Below are 17,630 nucleotides of genomic sequence, written 5' to 3'. Positions count from 1 at the left end.
GCATGTTGAGTTCAGGGCCTAGGCCCCTCCACTTCTTTCCTGGGCTAAAGACCCTGGAGGCTGAGCTAATGTGGGAGGTGCTGGGGTCTCTAGAAAGGAAGCGCCTTTCCTTAGCTCCGGGAAATTCAAGGGTTCTGGGTCTCTTCATGAGTCCCCGTTAGGAGTTGGGGGTAGAAGACAGCAAAAGGACCGTTAGAGACAGGGAGACAGAAAACCATAGGGGCAGAGACAGAAATGGGGGCAGATGGAAAAAACAAAAAGAAGCAACACAGGAGAGGGGATCAGCTGAAGAAGCAGACAGCCTAAGTCGATACAAACTCCAGGAAGTACTGAGGGGGAAGGGCCCAGCCAGGACACCACACCCACACCACACCTACACCAGGCAGGGGTAGGTCCCCTGGAACAAAGGTCATCAAGATGGCACAGTTCAAAGTCCATACCAGCCCAAGCAGGGAAGCAGGAGGGAGAGCAGTGGAGGTGGGGTTGGGTCCTGTGTTCTCCCTGTTGGCCTCTGCTGCCCCCTGCTGGCTGGGGTCCACGATGACGCTCAGGTGGGAAGAATAAATGAGACAACAGGGTTTTTTGGCTTAGGCCAATCTTCATTCTTTGTCTGCCCCCTACCCCCCAATGCCAGCCCCACTCCCTGCCATGCCACCTCAGAGGGTGCCCCCGGGGCCAGTAGGTGGTGCAGGCGTCTTGCCTGTGACCTTGTTGGCACAGTCCAGCAGGGCCGTGTGAATGTCCTTGGCACAGGCAATCTGGGCTTTGATGACGGCCAGGTACTGTGGGTAGGGCAGGCTGTCAGGCTGCACGGCATCTGGCTTGGTGGCTGTGGGCACCAAGGTCGGAGAGTGCTTGGCACTGTCACAGCTCTGTGAAAGGCACTCGTGCGCCAGGCGCTGTGGACAGGAAGGTAGGGGTGCAGCATCAGCTTCACTCCAGGTACACACAGTCCCTCACCCGCCTGGGGGCCAGCCTGGCTGAGGCAGCCTGAGTCTTTGGAGCTAAGTCTTTGGAGTCCCAAGGTCTTGGAGTCAGAGCCTGGCCTTGCCAATCACTGGCTGGGTTACCTGAAGCACGTGACTGCTCCTCTCCAAGCCTCAGTTTTCTCCTCTGGAAAATGGGTTTAATAACTACCTCTTTCAGGCTGGGGTTGTCACTCAGTAGTAGAGCACTTGCCTAGCATGTGTTCAATTCTCAGCACTGCATATTAAAAAAAAAAAAAAAAAAAAACTACCTCTTTTGACCTCATAGGTAAAAAGAGTAAGAACAGGTGTGCTGAGGCACAGATCCTGGTACACCTATTTTTAAGCATGAATGATCACTGTTGGGTACGACTGCTGTTCCTGTCTTAACCCCAGGCTTGGCATTGGCAATGGCTTCTCTAATAGGACCTGCCACTGGTTTCTCCTGCTTCTCTGGTCACTCCTTCCAGGTTCTTGCTCTACCCAAGACTGAAGGGGCAATTTCCAGGCTTGGCCTCCTTCCGCTCCCCGTGCTCCCCAGGCCATCACACCCCCACACACCATTCAGCTCCCACATCTTCAGTGGCGGTGCCCACATCTGTCCTCAGCTGCCCTGATATTCCTAGGGCCCTTCCCTCATACTCTCTCCCAAACTGTTGTTTCTCAGAGGTCCCCATCTCAGATGATTCCACCCTTCCTACCAGAGCCTTGGGCTTCATCCTGGAAACAACTCCCTGACAGCCCATCAAGTCCTGTGGCCTGAAAAACCCCCAAGCTCCCATCTGTTCTTCCTCACTTCCTGATGGCCCCTCTCCGGGCACCCACTTCCAGTCTCAGCTCCTCTTACAAATCCTTCTTTTGGTAGCTTGAAGCATATTATATTACTAAAAAGCAAATGGTTCCATGTTCTCCCTTCCCTGAAACTCTCCATGGCTCCCCAGTGCCCTCAGGGTTATATTCAAAGTCCAACATCCCACTCCTACTACACCTAAGCCAGACTAAATCTCCTAATGTCTCCTAAAATTTAAAGCAGAAGTTGTGGGGCTGGGGAGATAGCTCAGTTGGTAGAGTGCTTGCCTTGCAAGCACAAGGCCTTGTGTTCCATCCCCAGCACCCAAAAAAAAAAAAAAAAAAGCAGAAGTTGTTCCTGGTTGGAACACTGTTTTACTGCTAACAGCTTCTCAATTCTGCCTTACCTTCAACACCTGGTCCAGAACAAGTGATGATGATACTACAGGAAACACTTACCATACACCTAGGATCATGGGTATGTACTTTCCATGCATGATCTTGCTGAGTTTTCTTGAAACTCTATTTTCCAAGGGAGGAACCCCAGGCTCACAGGAAGTCAGTCTGTTTAGAGGCTTTGAGTCACACCTGCCTCTCACCTCCTGCCACTCTCCAATTTTTGTTCTGATCTCTCTCTGATGTGCTCTCCACTGTAGCCTTCCCTGAACCGTTCACTCTCTACCCCCAACCCATGCTTCCACATCCCCCCAGCTGTCCCCATCATAGCCCTGCCTGTGCCTCTGCCTCCACAGCCCTTGCCACTGTGCCCTGGAATTCTCCCATCACAGCCTTGACCACTCTGAGCTGTTCCTGTTTGGGGTTACATTTGTCGTTCCAGTGAACTGGATGTTCTGAGAGCCAGGATCAGGGCAACAGTGGGTTCCCAGCATCAGGTGAAGCCCAGGTCTGTTCCAGAAGAGGTACCCAGTGAATGAGCTGACTGATGGTTCCTGAAGATCCTGGGAACTGAGGCAAGGCTGTGGTCACCCAGTGTCCCGAAGAACCCTTACCAGACACAGCTCCAGCTGGTCACAGAGTGCGTAGAACTCCTCCAGGCACTTGTCAAAGCGCTGTATGGGTCCATCGCTGCTCTTTCTACAACCCGGGAGAAAAGCGGGGAATGGATTTCCAATCTCTGGGGCACCAGTGTGTACCCAACTAAGTGTTCATCAGGAAACCAGGGACAGGCCCAGGAGATCTGAAGCACGGCTTGAAATTAGGAGGGGAAAGGGGGAGGAATTTCTAAGGCTGGGTGGAGAGAGGATATCCTGGGGGAAAAGGACTGTACTTACTGTCCATTGTCAATGTTAGTGTTCTGAATCAAGTTCTGTGCTGCAACCTTCATCAAGGTCTAGTTAAAAAAGAAAAGAAGATGCGGGAAATAAGCAGAAGGGGATAACTTTGTTAGATCTAAGCTCTTGAGATAACATCCAGTATTAGTCCTCTTCGTTAGGCACTTCCCTCCTGACACTCCAGAATAATGCTTATTTCCATTCCTATAGCAAACACCACTGGTATTTTCCCAGAGGCCTGCCCTCGCCTGGGTTTCACCAACAATCTCCATTTTCCACCAATCATGGGCAGAAGCTACGAATAGACACTCCTTTCCACAGTCTTCAACGACCAGAGTCGGGTTTCTACCTGACACGCCCTCCCACTCAAGTTCTGGCCAATCCCAGCCTCAACATCTACATTGATCCCACCCCACAACGTCAATCCACAGAGCTTTGCTTTGGCATCACAAAAATGAATGTCTTTCTCCTCTTCCCTACAACGATCTCTCCACTACTAACTAACCCCTCAGCACGCCCTCTTGGGAGTCAGACTACCAAATCCCGCGTTCTCGCAGCTCCCCGTCAATCACCTGCAGACTTTCCTTCAGCTGAGGAATGAGCATCTTATAGCGCTGCACAGGATCGAAGTCCTGTTGCTGTTGCTGCAGGAGACCGCTTTGGGCAGGTCCCACCAGTTGTGCTGGCGGCTGTGGCTGCTGCTGGGGACCCGGGCCACCAGTCGAACCTGGACCCGACACACCAGCAGCTGAGGAAGCCACTGAAGCTTGCTGCTGGGGCGCAGCCATCTTCCTTGCTTAGAGCGCCGGAAGTGCGTCACAAGTGCTGCTCCCCTGGTTTGTTTCAGCAGCTCCATCTGTCGGCCCCGTTTACCACTTAGCTCCGCCTCCAGACAATTCAACCAATGAAAGGAGAGGAGATGCCCCCACCTTCCATCAACCTCAAATCCGATGTCCAGACTAGGATTTCTTTTCACCAATCATAAGAGGTTTTCCTCCATCGCTCCACCCTTTACCCAGAAACTCTCCAATTCGTGTGTGTTGCTGATCCGGACTCTCTTTCCCGGAAGGCCTTGCGGCCTGAGGCGACCTGTCGGGTCCTTAGCGTCTTGGCGGCAGTTGGTGGAGCTGGAGCTGCGAGTCCGTCTCTGGCGCTGCCTGAGCGTTCACCTGAGTCTTGCCCAAAGCTCTTCCCGCTAGCCTCTCACTCCATCTCTTCCCAGCAGACAGCGGCGCCATCCCGAGTACTGCCTCAGGTCAGGCGTCCACCGAAGTCGGCACGCCCCTCCGCGTCTGCCCGCGGCGCAGCAAAGACCCCGTCCGGGCCGCCGTCGCCTCGTCGCTATGGCGCCCACCATCCAGACCCAGGCCCAGCGGGAGGATGGCCACAGGTAGGCGCCACGCCACTCGGCTCTACCCTTCACCTCTATGCCTCTCAGGGCTTCAGCCAGGCGGGGGGTCGGGTGAGGGTGTCTGCCTACGTCGTCACTGGTACCCCAGGTCTACCTGTGATGTCACGGAGCGCTTACCTTTGACGGAGGGGCGGGCTCCTTCTGGGACTCGGTTTTGCCTCTAAATACCCTGCCATCGAATTCAGGAATTACTCCCTTGGAGGTTCTCCAGAGGGACTGAACGCTTAGATACCCCCAGTCAAGCGTTTGGAGACCACTCTTCCCAAAACGATTGAGTCCGTGGTTCTTGATTAAAATACTGGACAACACCCACAAGGGATTGTGCACCCAGACTCATTCATTAAAGCTTCTGGGGACATGCCACCAAACGGAATCGAATGCTTGGTCCCCCTCCCCATTAAAGCACTTGGAGCCCCGCCCACCACCAAAATGCGTGCACCTCTTAGAAGCTTGGAGAAGCCTCTTTCACTGTTCTGTCAATCCTTGTTCTCTCCTTCGTTCTATCAGTCTCTCTTTTCTCCATCAGGCCCAATTCCCACCGAACTCTGCCTGAGAGGTGAGCCCAACTGTGATTCCCCAGAAGAGGTGGGCATGGGGGCTGGGAGCAGAGGTGGGGCAGTATGGGCCAAATTTTGAGCCATTGTTTTCCTAGATCTGGAGTGGTCTGCCGAGTCAAGTACTGCAATAGTCTCCCTGACATCCCCTTCGACCCCAAGTTCATCACATACCCCTTTGACCAGAACAGGTGAGACTAAGATCAGGGATGGTAAAACTACTCAGAAATTAGGAGCCTTGAAGTTAAGGATTGCCCTTGTTGACTTCTCTCTTCTCTGGGCCTAATACAGGAAGCACCCAACCCACAGTAGCAGGTGCTCAGTTAAATACTAATGGATGGGGCAGTCTCTGAATTTCTTCCCAGGGGTTAGCTTCTGGGAAGCAGGGAGGAGAGGGGATGAAGCTGGAATCAGGAAACCACAAAGGACGTTTCCTTACCCAGGTTTGTCCAGTATAAAGCGACTTCGTTGGAGAAACAGCACAAACATGACCTCCTGACTGAGCCAGATCTGGGAGTCACCATTGACCTCATCAACCCTGACACCTACCGCATTGATCCTAATGGTCTGTGGGAAGACAGGGTGAGTCTACTCTAGGCCATAAAAGGTCAGAACTGGGCCTCCTTCATGGTCCTCCTGCCTCTTCCCTCTCTAGTTCTCCTGGATCCAGCTGATGAGAAGCTTTTAGAAGAGGAGATTCAGGCTCCCACTAGCTCCAAGAGGTGAGGGGGTGCCTACCAGGTACTGGATCTGGCTGGGATAGGCTCTGCAAACAGGAGGGAGTCCTGCAATGGGGTTCTAAAGTACCTCATCTCCTACCCTAGATCCCAGCAGCATGCAAAGGTAGTGCCATGGATGCGGAAGACAGAGTACATCTCCACTGAGTTCAACCGTTATGGCATCTCTAACGAGAAACCTGAGGTCAAGTAAGTTGCAGGTGGGAAGGGTGGGGGAAGGTAGAGACTTCAGGTTAAGTCCACTGGTCCCTGAAGGTTGTCTTCACTCCTAGGATTGGAGTTTCTGTGAAGCAGCAGTTCACCGAGGAAGAAATATATAAAGACAGGGACAGCCAGATCACAGCCATCGAGAAGACTTTTGAGGATGCCCAGAAATCAGTAATTGAAGGACTAGGATGGGGAAAAGCAGACAGGTGTGACTTGAGCTCTTTCCCTCACCCTGTTTTTGCTCTCCCTAGATCTCCCAGCATTACAGCAAGCCCCGAGTGACACCAGTGGAGGTCATGCCTGTCTTCCCAGACTTTAAGGTCAGGCCAAGGGCAAGAGGCTGTGGGTTAGTCTCTCATGTCTGCGAGTTCTAGACTAACCTAGTGGCCTCCATTCTCCCAGATGTGGATCAACCCATGCGCTCAGGTAATCTTTGATTCAGATCCAGCCCCCAAGGACACAAGTGGTGCAGCGGCACTGGAGATGATGTCTCAGGCCATGATCAGGTCAGTGGTTCTGCTGTCTGCGTCCGCCTGCGGCTCCTCATCTCTGCCCTCACTCTTTACCATCACTCTTCTTGCAACTAGGGGCATGATGGATGAAGAGGGGAACCAATTTGTGGCCTATTTCCTGCCTGTGGAAGAGACACTGAAGAAACGAAAACGTGACCAGGAGGAGGAGATGGACTATGCACCAGATGATGTGTGCGTGTGTTGGGGACAGGTTTTAGGAATTGAGAAGTGTGTCTCCTTTTCTCCTTGTCAGGGGTGAAAACATGCTGACTCCAATCTGTCATTCTCAGGTATGACTACAAGATTGCTCGGGAGTACAACTGGAATGTGAAGAACAAGGCTAGCAAGGGCTACGAGGAAAACTATTTCTTCATCTTCCGAGAGGGTGATGGGGTTTACTACAATGAGTTGGAGACCAGGTACTCAGCACACTCCCGATTAGACTGCTTCTGGGCTTCTCAAGACACTGGGGCATATAAGAACCACCCTGGAGGTCATCTGTGCCTTAGGATTTATCATGCATTTGTAGCAAGAGCAGCAGGAACCTGCTCACGTACATGGGCTAGACCTGGCTTTAATACAAGAAGTCAAAAAGAAAATGTTCAGGTAATGCAGGAGACCTTTGGAGGTTTTGTGGATAGTAGACAGCCAACTTTCCTGATACACTGTTATTAATGAGACTTCATGTGAGAGTACACAGCCACAGTACGAGAAATACATAACATTAGCATATGTTTTAAGTGAGACACTTGATAACCATTTTCAAAAGGTGACCCCAAAACTCTTCACTAAGGGCTTAACTTGTTAACTGCTGTGCCAGGCCCTAGGTATAAGAGTTGAGCAAAATATGACCTGAATTTTTGTTTAAAGGAGAGATGAGAAATTCTGATCCCATAGCTAGGCAGAAAATATGAAAGAAAGCAGAGGGCTGGAGGGCTCAGGGTGACCTGGAAGTCTTTGCAACTTCCAAGGGACATCTGTCCTGTTTCAGCTCATTGTCACACTGTTGGGGGTGAGAAGGTCCAGTAGGGCCACAAATTCGTTTTTCAAAAACCAGAATTCCAGCTTCTGGTTTTTGTTTTGTGGTGTCAGGGATGGCCCACAGGGCCTCACACACGCTAGGTACTCTAACACGGAGCCATGTCCCAGCCCTACTTCTGGTTTTTAAGTATGGTAACTAATGCACACATGCGAACATGATTATACCACATACACATCACACATTTGTACAGTAGGCCATCCTTCCCCGCGGTGTTCTGGGCCAAGCCCTGACTGGCTACTCAGTCTAACCAGACCCCTCAGGGTCTTTAACCACATCTTCTACACTTGTGCAACTTGCCCGCTGCAGGGTCCGCCTTAGTAAGCGACGGGCCAAGGCTGGAGTTCAGTCAGGCACCAATGCCCTGCTTGTGGTCAAACACCGGGACATGAATGAGAAGGAATTAGAAGCCCAGGTAACAAGCAACCCTGGCCCAGGGCATCCAGGGAGGGCAGTGTGGGTGAGAAGGGTAGACGCCTGACAGAACACCCTCCTTCCCAATCCTGCTGCTTCCAGGAGGCACGGAAGGCCCAGCTGGAAAACCACGAGCCCGAGGAGGAAGAGGAGGAGGAGATGGAGGCAGAAGAGAAAGAAGCTGGGGGCTCAGGTAAAAAGGAACAGGTCAGACCCTGGGAGCCTGGGGAGGGCGGGAAACTGGGTCTCACCTCTTTCTGCTCCCTTCACAGATGAGGAGAATGAGAAGGGTAGCAGCAGTGAGAAGGAGGGCAGCGAGGACGAGCGTTCAGGCAGTGAGAGTGAACGGGAGGAGGGCGACAGGGAGGAGGCAAGTGACAAGAGTGGAAGTGGTGAGGACGAGAGCAGCGAGGACGAAGCCCGGGCTGCCCGGGACAAAGAGGAGATCTTTGGTAGTGATGCTGATTCGGAGGATGATGCTGACTCTGATGATGAGGACAGAGGACGGGCCCGTGGTGGCAGTGACAATGACTCAGACAGTGGCAGTGATGGGGGTGGCCAGCGGAGTCGCAGCCGGAGCGCCAGCCCCTTCCCCAGTGGCAGTGAACATTCAGCCCAGGAGGACGGCAGTGAGGCTGCAGCTTCTGATTCCAGTGAGGCTGACAGCGACAGTGACTGAGCCCCAGGACCTTCGAAGGGGGCGAGCACAGACACCCTGCTCAGAGCAAGGCACTTTTCTAGTGGTCTATTTGTGAGCCCTTCACTTTGTTTGCCACCCCCCCCCCCCCCCCCCGCCCCAACCTTTGCTGTTAATAAAATCAGCTTCTCTTGACGTCTCCTCCCAGAGCCTCTGGTCTCATTTCAACCACCACTCCCCCTCCCCAAATGCTCAAGGACCTCAGATTGAGGCACAGAAGCAAGGCTACTAGGTTTCCCAGGAAATGGAACATAACAAAGGTCAGAATCATTTTGTTTTTGTGTTTTTTTTTTTTTTTTTTTTTTTTTTTTTTCCAAAATAAGCCCAGACCATTAAACAAGTGAACTCCAACAAATAAGTCTTCTCCAACAGCGAGAAAAACTATACAGTTACTCAAAGCTGATTCTGCCAGTGGGGCTGGGGACAGAAGTAGGGAGGGAGGGTGAAATTATGGAAAGAGGCCTGGGGAGGGGGAGCAGGTGGTCAGGGTCCTGCCCATCAGAGTGGGGCCGCCTGCGTCCTACACACTCTGCTGTCAGGTGGGGAGGGGGCAGCTCGCCTCCCTGTGTGTGTGGGAGGGTGTCCCTCACCACCTCCCAGTGCCAGGCAGGGTCAGCTCACCCTGACGGGGAGTGAACAAGACAGAACCAGCCAGGGAGAGGTGAGGGTCCCATTAGAGGGACACCCTGCTGATTCCAAAACGAGGTGGCCCATCCATCCCACTTCCTGTGGCTAGTGGGAAGGGGGCTGGAGAAGCCCTGGGAGCTTGAGGGGAATGAGCAAAGGCACAGAAACATGGAGGGGCCGGGGTGGGGACTTGCATAGGTTGATGAGTGTGCAAGAGGTACATAAATAAACCTGACACCCCACCCAGCCCGGCACTGGGAGAGGAGGTGGGGACCTAGAAGCAGGTCCCCAGGGCCACTCTACCCCCTGGCTTCTTCCCCCTCCCTGGGCTCAGAGCGGAGGGAGGTGCACAGACCAGGAGGGCAGGGGCAAGAAGGTCTGGGGAATGGGCTGATAGTGCACAGGGAGGGTGGTGGTTTTCCATTTTTTTTTTTTTTTTTTTTTGGTTTTTTGTTTTTTCCCAACATTTTGTATCTTTAATAACATACACAATGGTTACCAGCCATATTCATAACAAAAGTTATTCATAAAATGTATCTAAAAATAACATTTTTTTCCTTTTCGGTGTGAAAAGCTTGAGAATGTCCCAGTGAGAGGGATAAGTTGAGGGGGAAGAGGAGGTTGGAATAGGGGGACCCTGGCTTCCCCACAGTATGAACCCCCAAATCCCCTCCCTCCACCTGAGCCCCAGCACAAGCCCTCATCAGGAACAGGGACCAGAGGGTCTATGTGACTCCGGGGCTGGGATGCACCTCTGGATTATGATATAGTGTTCCACTTACATGAGGTCATGACATAATGGGGAATGGGAAAGGCTGAAAGAAAAGTGGGGTGCGGCGGGAAAAATAAACAAAAACCAAACAATCCCCTTTCCCGTATTCCTAACCCCCAAGTCTTTACCAACCAGACCTGGGAGTAAAGGAAGGGTGTGTACTTGGGGGAAGGGGACGTTAAGGCAACAGACTTCCTGACCTCACCGCTGCCCTGGCTGCCCACCTCAACCTCTGCATCTGAGAAGCCAGGGCTGGGGGAAAAGGGGAAGGGTGGGGGGCTGGAGGAGTGGGCGCTGCCCTCTCCACTCTAAGTTCAGGCTCCCCCACCACTGTCTTGGCTCAAAGAGAGGCCTGGGGATTCTAAAAATGACAGGGAATGATCAGAGAGAAAAACCGTTAAGAACTATATAAATATGTATCTTAAATAGGCCTAAGAAATTAATTGTAGAGAACCTCTGATAAACAGGGCAAGAGGAGGTGAGAGGAATGTGGTTCCTGTCCTCAGGGAATAATGGAACTGGGGAAGGGCAGACCCTGGAGAGGGGAGGGAGAGCACTTCCTCTCCTCACTCCTTTTCTCCCCAGCTCCTCTCCAGTTACATCACGGGGAGGGGGTTGTCCACCCTGCTCATTTGTCCCTCAATATCAAAGGTTTTTGAGCAGGCTCCACAAGGTAGCGGTCAGTTTGTCTGGGAGTCTGCTCCCTTGGGGAGGGGCAGGTGATCAGTGGTCTGGAGGAGGCAGGGGTGGGACAGGCCCAGGTGGGGATGCAGGAGGGAAGAAGAGGAGGCACTCTGAGCAGTTCCTGCCCCTTTGATCCTGGCTGCCCCCTCTGTCCCCTGGCCTCAGCAGAGATCCCTCAACGGGCCTGGGAGTGAGCAAGGCATGTGCCAATGTTAAACAAAAGTTAAAAGGGTGAGAGAGTAGAAAAATATTAGAATGTATAGCTGAGCCAGCCCACCCTCTCGCTGCCGCAGAGAAGCCCGCTGGGGGTTGGCCCCCGCCCGCCGCCCGGGGAGCCTATGGGTGCGCTGGGCTGTGGGTCCCGTCAGATGGTGGAGGTTTTGTCTGTCCCATCTGTGGTAAGAAAGGGAGGAAGGGAGGAAGATCAGGAGCTGGCAGGAGGCCCGAGGAAAGGCACTCACATAGCCTGTCATCCCAGGCGGGCCCTCCCTGGAGTCTGGCCTCCCCTTAGGACCCTTAGAATGACTCTGAGTTGCTCAGTTCAGAGATGGAGACGCTGGGTAGGTGGGAGCTGGGTCAGGGAAAGAGGAAATGCTCACCACCCAAGGCGTGTTCTGTCATGCTCAGACACAGAGACTCCAGGGTGGGATTGATCTCCAGGTCAGGCCCAGGGACCGGGCAGTCTGGGAGGGAGAGAGGAGAATGGAGGTGGTGAGGACTGACTGGGTGAATGAGAGAGCCAGGGTGACAAAGGCTGCTGGTGTGGGGACAGAGGACAAGAGATAGAAACAAGCTGCCAAGGCATACACTCACATGGATGAAGGACATGACTGGGAGGAGGGAGGAAGGGCCATAAGCCGGGGTTGTCACAAAGGAGGCAGGAGACACAACAGCAAATGCAAAGGCTTGGCAATGCAAAAAGCTGGACTTGCAGACAGAGGAAGTGACTGAAGCTGACGGAGCTTTCCTGGAGGCCACACAGGCTGTGACTATTTTGGACACAGACTACAAGTTGCCTTGGGCAGTCTGGGCATCTGCCTTAGACACTGGGCAGACCCATGTTCCCTAACTGAAGACTTGCTCTGTACCTGGTGCAAAGGCTAAATTAAAACCCTTCCTGTTCCCACTCAAACTTGCTCCTCTGGACAGGTGGGCAGAGCAGGTGAGGCAAAATGGACGGCAGCCATGGGGCTTATCCTCAAACTGCTTCCCAAAAGGTCCTCGTATTATAGCACTTGGGCAACAGCCCAGGTCCCTGGGCAGACCTGACCCCACTCTGCAATGCTTAAAACCCTTCACTGCCACTGGGAGGAAGTCTGAGCTTCTGATCTGAATTCAGAAGAGCCAGCTCCCATCTCCAGTCTCACCTTTCATCCCTAGTGATCCAAACCCTGAGCTCAGGTCCTAGCAGAACTGTCTCTTCTAAAAGTATCTTTTGAACCTGAATGAGTCACCTCTTTGTCTCATACTGGTGAATGGAAAGATGGGAATAATATTAGAGATCTTCCGTGTGCAGTTGGGAGAATTCAATTTCCTAGTGCAGGAAAGCTTTCTGACAGAGCCTTACACACAGCATACTAGGAAAAGTTCTTATTTTTTGCTCCTACAGTTTATCCAACCACTCGTTTAACATCATTTACAGATGCCTACCATGTGTCAAGCCCTGTGCTAGAATGAAACCATGGGGGCCCCTGGCTCTACAGTCAGCAGAGTTCATAGCATCTCATAAATTCAGTCCTGACTAGGTGGATGTGGTGGTGCATGCCTATGATCCAAACAAAACAAACCCAGAATGTGTAAGGCCCTGGGTTCAATCCCTAGTACCTCAAAAAAGAAAAAAAAAAAAAAAAAAGAAAAGAATCTCTACTGATGCCAGTTTGTAACATCAAAAGTTCAGGCCATCTGTAAATCTAAGATCTCTCTAGGGCATCATCTGTCTGCAGATGCCCCACCAGTGCCCAGCAGTGGGCCAGCCAACCCCACCATGTCCAGCAAGGAAGGGACTGTGACTGTGCGTCTCTCATCTCTCTCTTGCCCACTTTGCCCTCCTGACCCTGCATCTCCAGGCTGGTCTGTGAGCACAGGTAAGAGAGTCCTACTCTGAACACCCTTTATAGTAGAACCTCACCTAAAATGTGGGGCCCACTGGCTCCCATGTCGTCACTGGCCTCTGAAAGAATGCAGGTGGCTGACGCTGGACTCCCCTCCACAGACACCTCACACTTTACCTCTTGTCCCTCAACTCTTCCAAACTGAATGTTTAATGACCCAAGGAGGAGACAGTAACAAAGATCAACATGGACAGTAACATCATTTCACAGGACAGAAAGATGTGGAGATAGAGTGTTGATAAGTGGTTAAGAATAAAAGGTAGTGGTAGAGACAAAAAGCAGGACTTCAGAGATGAAACAGAAAAAAAAATCTATCTCACAATAGTGGGGGAGGTGAGTACAGAGAGAGGGAAGCGAGGGGAGAAATGCTCATGCAGTCAGAAGGAATGATGAACCTAAGACCCAGAGGAAAAGAGAAGGGCCAGCTGAGGGGATCGGCAAGGTGTGGTCCCAAGGCTGGGGTACCTCACCTGGAGGGAACATGAGAATGGCCTGGGGTGACGAGTGGACTGGGAGTGAGTGGGTTCGCTGCACGGAGCTTCGACTCTGACTGGGCATGCTGTTGCTGCCTCCAGGGTTGGCAAACCAGAGGTTCTGCACAGGACATGGAAGATAACACAGAGGATGAGTGAGAAAAAGGCCCAAGCATGCACTGACCAAGGAGGACCCTCCCCTCTAGAGTCCCAGGTGCAGACACATCCCAGACAACACCACCCCAACCCCAGAAGCACCAGGGCTTCCGCTTCCTGCAGGCTCACCTGCCGGCCCTGGCCCCCAAGGCTGGGGCTGGTGAGGGCATGTCGAGGGGAGACACCCCCAATGCCCGAGGGGCTCAGGAGACCCATCCTGCCAGGTGGGAGGGCCCGGGGAGGCATTGGGAACTGCCGCTGGGTCCGCCGAGCCACCCCCATCCCCACAGAGCCAGCTATGGGGAGTGAGTTGGAGCCGAATGCCCAGCTGTGAGAGAAAAGGCAAGCTGTGAGCTTAGGTGGACAGGGCCCATCGGTCCACCCCTCCCTCAACTTCCTCCACAGCCCCAGTGGGCGGGACAGAACAGGAACTTATCCTGAGCAGGGATTCCCTGACCACATCCCTCAGCACACACTTCTATTTCCTCCTGACACAAGAGTGCCTCAGGAGTAGAAACTGGGAGTGTGAGAAGGTTTCTTCACTGTCCACTCAGAACAATTATCTGATCGTCACTTCTCAAGAGAGATTTCTGCTATTTGTTTGGTACAAGAAAGGACTTCAGACCCTCTGCATGCAGGTGAAGAGGAAAACGTAGAAGGAAGGGGCCTGCTCTCTAGACATGTGCTGTTTTTTGCCAGTTCAGTATTTTAATTTTTTTGGTGATGCTAGGGATTGGACTCAGGGGTCTCTGCACGCTAGGTAAGTGCTCTACCACTAAGCTATGTCCTCAGCCCCTGCGCCCTATTCTGGTAACAATACCCTTCTAGTCTTTCCTTTTCTTTCTTCTTTTTAGTACTAGGAATTGAACCCAGGGGTGCTTCACCACTAAGTTACACCCCCAGTCCCTCAACACCCACTTTTTAAAAATTTTGAGACAGTGTCTAAGTTATTTAGGGACTTGCTACTTTGCTGAGGCTGGCCTTGAACTTGTAGTCCTCCTGCCTAGGTCTCTCAAGTTACTGGGATTAAAGGTGTATGCTACAGCAGCTGGCTCATCCTGATTTTCTCCTAAGAAAGTCCTTCACTGGGTGATTTGAATAAATACAACCAGGATCCCAATCCAGAAACAATGACCCCTCTAAGCACCTATCTACCAAGCACAAGGGCTGAGGGAGGGCACCCGCTTACCCCTTCTGCTGCCGGTAGTTCTGCATGTCCAGTGCGGCTTTGCGCGGGAATGTCCGGAGGAGCTTCAGCACTTGCTGTTTCCAGGACAAGAGCCGCTTTTTCTGTGTCTCTGTGAAAGCCTAAAATTGGGAAGAGGGAAGGAGTAGGGAGAGTTGCTTCTTTGTTACCTGCCTTCCATTCACTGCTTAGGTGTTCATGCTTGCCTGCTCTGTGCCAAGAGATGCTGGACAGAGGTGGCTGTGCTCATGACCCTCACAGCTTAGCTGTGGGAAACACACATGTGAAGGTGACTGTGCAGTCATCTCTCCCAGTGAGGGCCCAGAGCAGGAGGCACGAGGAACCTGACTTGGCAGGAGCAAAGGTTGAGGGTGTCTTTGGGGTCCCCATACAAATGTCAAAACAGAACTGAAGGGTTAGCAGGAGGGAAGGGACTGCTCCTGACAGGACTCTAAGAAACCTTTGCAGCCAATACTGGGAAGCTGAGGGGATGGAGAAGGGGTGGACGCTAGAATGTTCGAATGCTGTCCTTAGATGAAGCAGCTTTTTCTCTTCTTGAGGGTCCTATAGAAGGCCTTACCTCATGAGTCAGGCACTTTTCGATGAGCTGGAGGTAACTGGTGATGTTCTCCTCGTCTGGTCGGGACACCAGCAGCTGGGTACACACTGGGGACATGCAAAAGGGCAGGAGGTTAGCTACTGGCATGCCCTTCGCCGTACTCCCCAGTCCTAGTCAGCTGGTACAGGAGGAGGAACAGGGGATGTGGGCTGGACGAGACTCCACTCAGGTTACCTGGGTTATCACAAGGATATAAAGCACCCATTACAGTGCTTGGCACAAGGCAGACATGAAGTCAGTAAGACCTCATTTAGGGGTCGGGGTTGTGGCTCAGTGGTACAGCGCTTGCCTAGCATGTCTAAGGCACTGGGTTCGATTCCCAACACCACATAAAAATAAATGAATAAAAATAAAGGTCTATCAACATCTAAAAATATATTTAAAAAAAACCAAAAACCTCATTTAAATCTTGTAAACATTTTTTTGGCCGTGCTGGGGACTGAACTCAGGCCTCACACATGCTAAACACTCTACTGCTATGTCATATCCCCAGCCTTTTCTATTCATGAGTTAAGGTTTTGCTAAGTTGCCAAGGCTGGCCTTGGACTTGTGATCCTCCTGCCTCAGCCTCCTTAATAGTTGTGATTACAGGTGTGTGCCACAACACCCATTTTAATTTTTACAACAGCAACAATCTTGTCAAAATTAGCATTTTTAGTTCAAAAAGGTTGAGTCACTTGTCCCAGGCTACACAGTTCTAAAGATTTGGATCCAAGTATAAGGTCTGTTATGCCATGCTATCTCAGGAAAGGTCAAACCTACCATGAGATTCATCGTCCCTGTCCCCTGGATGTTCTACCTTTACTGTAGGGAGTTTCCTCCGACACACTGTCCTACTATCAGCCCGAGCTTATCCAAGTGCAGGGACCCTGTCACTCTCTATTTCAGGTACTTTCCACAGTGCTCCATACTCCAAGCTGGCTTTAAAAAGCTCTGCTACGCACCTAACTTGGATTAGACCTGATACTTGGTTGGGTTCACCTGGCTTTCTGCCTCAGGAGTTTTTGGCTGTTTTTAGTACCAGGGATCGAACCTAGGGGCACTTAACCACTGAGACACATCCCCAGCCCTCTATTTTGAGACAGGGACTCACTAAGTTGCTTAGGGCCTCACTAATTTGCTAAGGCTGGCTTTGAACTTGTAAGCCTCCTGTCTCAGCCTCCCAAGCCACTGAGTGTGCACCACCATGCCTGGCTTGCCTCAGCATTTTGAGCTAGGCCCTCGCTGGCCTTACCTTTGCCCATCACCCGTGTAAACTGGCTGGGGATGTCTCCGTCAGCAACGGGAGCCGGCGCTGGCTCACTGCCATCAGTGGGAGCTGGAGCTGGTGGAGGGGGATACTTCTCTGCTGCTGGAGGGTCCTTGGCCTCAGTGCCCTTGTCCGTGCCAGGGTGGGCTAGGGGAGGCTCAGCACCTGGCAGCAGCGGCTCCCCCCGGCCCCCATCCTTGGCAGTAGGGGTGGTAGTGGTGGCAGCCACAGTAGCCTGAAGGACACTGTAGGCCTTGATGGGGGTGATGATGATCTGCTGCAGCTCCTGCAGAGCATTCCGCAGATTCCCACCTTCTAGCACATCCTGCATGGGAAGGACACAGCTCGAGTCACATACAGACCCCACAGTGAAACAAAGAGAATGTCTGTACAAGTGGGACCAGACAGCTTGGAAAAGAAAGGGTGGCAGCCTGGATTCATAGAGAGGGCAGGTAAAGGCACCGCCAACACACACGCAGACAGGTACACACTTGTATGCATACATTCCCTCTTCCCCTTAACGTGGAGGCCCACAGCACTAAAAAGAAGGCAGTCTAAAGGTGGGGCCTCAGGGATCCACCCAGGAGGAACCAGAGACTCAGACCAAGACACTGGGGATGAGGGGAGGGAAAAGCAGAAGGCAAGCAGCAGGGAGAGGGAGAAAGGAAAGCAAACAGAGCTGATGCGGGAGGAGAGTGAGTGGATGGAAATCAATCAGATGGAAAGAGAACACACAGAGAGACTCTCCTTCACCAGAAAGACCAACTAGTCAGAAATGGAAAAGCAGAAGGAAAAAGGAGGGGTGGCATTAAAAAAGAGATTCTGGAATCACAAACCAGGACCAACAGGGAGGGAAGCCTCTTAGCCACCAGTAAGTGAGCCCTTTGATGCCAACTTGTACATGGACCCTGGAATCTGGCTCCTCAGAGTTGAGGCCACTGGAGGTGAGAGCTAAGGAGTGGGGGGGCCCAGAGGAGAGATGGCCCTTTGGTGTACTGGTACTACTAGGTAACCACTGGCCTTGGAGATAGGGATATCGGGTTCTCACCTTCTCTAGGGACTTGAGGACACTCTGCCTCTCACGCAGCTTCTGGATACTCAGGGCTATCTTGTGGCGGGCACCTTTGGTGACATTC

General features: G+C 52.3%; 3 protein-coding genes across 6 annotated transcripts in view; 1 reads left to right on the top strand and 2 right to left on the bottom strand.

The window, feature by feature from the left end:
- Nucleotides 1–592: 592 nt before the first annotated feature.
- Nucleotides 593–3,875, bottom strand: Med29 (mediator complex subunit 29). Its single transcript, XM_047527355.1, has 4 exons — nucleotides 3,619–3,875; nucleotides 3,047–3,105; nucleotides 2,765–2,849; nucleotides 593–899 (listed from the first exon to the last, which is right to left on the bottom strand). Exons 1-4 carry the CDS (start codon nucleotides 3,832–3,834, stop codon nucleotides 657–659), a joined length of 603 nt encoding a protein of 200 aa, XP_047383311.1. The 5' UTR covers nucleotides 3,835–3,875; the 3' UTR covers nucleotides 593–656.
- Nucleotides 3,876–4,096: 221 nt separating this feature from the next.
- On the top strand, nucleotides 4,097–8,759 carry Paf1 (PAF1 homolog, Paf1/RNA polymerase II complex component). The gene is made up of 14 exons (XM_047527354.1): nucleotides 4,097–4,436; nucleotides 4,984–5,013; nucleotides 5,110–5,202; nucleotides 5,455–5,576; nucleotides 5,667–5,733; nucleotides 5,836–5,937; nucleotides 6,021–6,126; nucleotides 6,207–6,275; nucleotides 6,358–6,461; nucleotides 6,543–6,659; nucleotides 6,758–6,886; nucleotides 7,816–7,921; nucleotides 8,023–8,113; nucleotides 8,193–8,759. The coding sequence occupies exons 1-14, from the start codon at nucleotides 4,390–4,392 to the stop codon at nucleotides 8,597–8,599; spliced, it is 1,590 nt and encodes a 529-aa protein (XP_047383310.1). The 5' UTR covers nucleotides 4,097–4,389; the 3' UTR covers nucleotides 8,600–8,759.
- Nucleotides 8,760–8,910: 151 nt separating this feature from the next.
- The window catches only part of Samd4b (sterile alpha motif domain containing 4B), a 39,414-nt gene continuing 30,694 nt past the window's right edge, over nucleotides 8,911–17,630 (bottom strand). For 2 of the 4 annotated variants that reach the window (XM_047527349.1, XM_047527353.1), the window contains 8 exons: nucleotides 17,543–17,629; nucleotides 16,480–16,819; nucleotides 15,207–15,292; nucleotides 14,630–14,748; nucleotides 13,570–13,768; nucleotides 13,282–13,405; nucleotides 11,300–11,383; nucleotides 8,914–11,093 (listed from right to left, as the gene is read on the bottom strand). In XM_047527349.1, coding sequence (XP_047383305.1) covers nucleotides 11,065–11,093; nucleotides 11,300–11,383; nucleotides 13,282–13,405; nucleotides 13,570–13,768; nucleotides 14,630–14,748; nucleotides 15,207–15,292; nucleotides 16,480–16,819; nucleotides 17,543–17,629 — 1,068 coding nt within the window. In that variant the 3' untranslated portion in view covers nucleotides 8,914–11,064. Of the gene's footprint in view, nucleotides 11,094–11,299; nucleotides 11,384–13,281; nucleotides 13,406–13,569; nucleotides 13,769–14,629; nucleotides 14,749–15,206; nucleotides 15,293–16,479; nucleotides 16,820–17,542; nucleotide 17,630 lie in introns of all 4 variants that reach the window. The other 2 variants (XM_047527350.1, XM_047527352.1) reach the window with 2 other exon arrangements.

Source organism: Sciurus carolinensis, chromosome 16 (genome assembly GCF_902686445.1).
Source record: "Sciurus carolinensis chromosome 16, mSciCar1.2, whole genome shotgun sequence".
Classification (NCBI taxonomy): Eukaryota; Metazoa; Chordata; class Mammalia; order Rodentia; family Sciuridae; genus Sciurus; species Sciurus carolinensis.
This window is presented reverse-complemented; position numbering and strand designations above follow the sequence as displayed.

Bases quoted from the DNA above. Each gene is read 5' to 3' on its own strand.
- Med29 (XM_047527355.1), bottom strand. From the start codon at position 3,834: ATGGCTGCGCCCCAGCAGCAAGCTTCAGTGGCTTCCTCAGCTGCTGGT. The intron at 3,106-3,618 runs GTGATTGACGGG...TTTTTTAACTAG, and splicing joins AGCTGAAGGAAAGTCTGCAG to ACCTTGATGAAGGTTGCAGC. The intron at 900-2,764 runs GTAAGGGTTCTT...TCCTGTCCACAG, and splicing joins ACCAGCTGGAGCTGTGTCTG to CGCCTGGCGCACGAGTGCCT.
- Paf1 (XM_047527354.1), top strand. From the start codon at position 4,390: ATGGCGCCCACCATCCAGACCCAGGCCCAGCGGGAGGATGGCCACAG. The intron at 5,734-5,835 runs GTGAGGGGGTGC...CTCCTACCCTAG, and splicing joins GCTCCCACTAGCTCCAAGAG to ATCCCAGCAGCATGCAAAGG. The intron at 7,922-8,022 runs GTAACAAGCAAC...TGCTGCTTCCAG, and splicing joins AGAAGGAATTAGAAGCCCAG to GAGGCACGGAAGGCCCAGCT.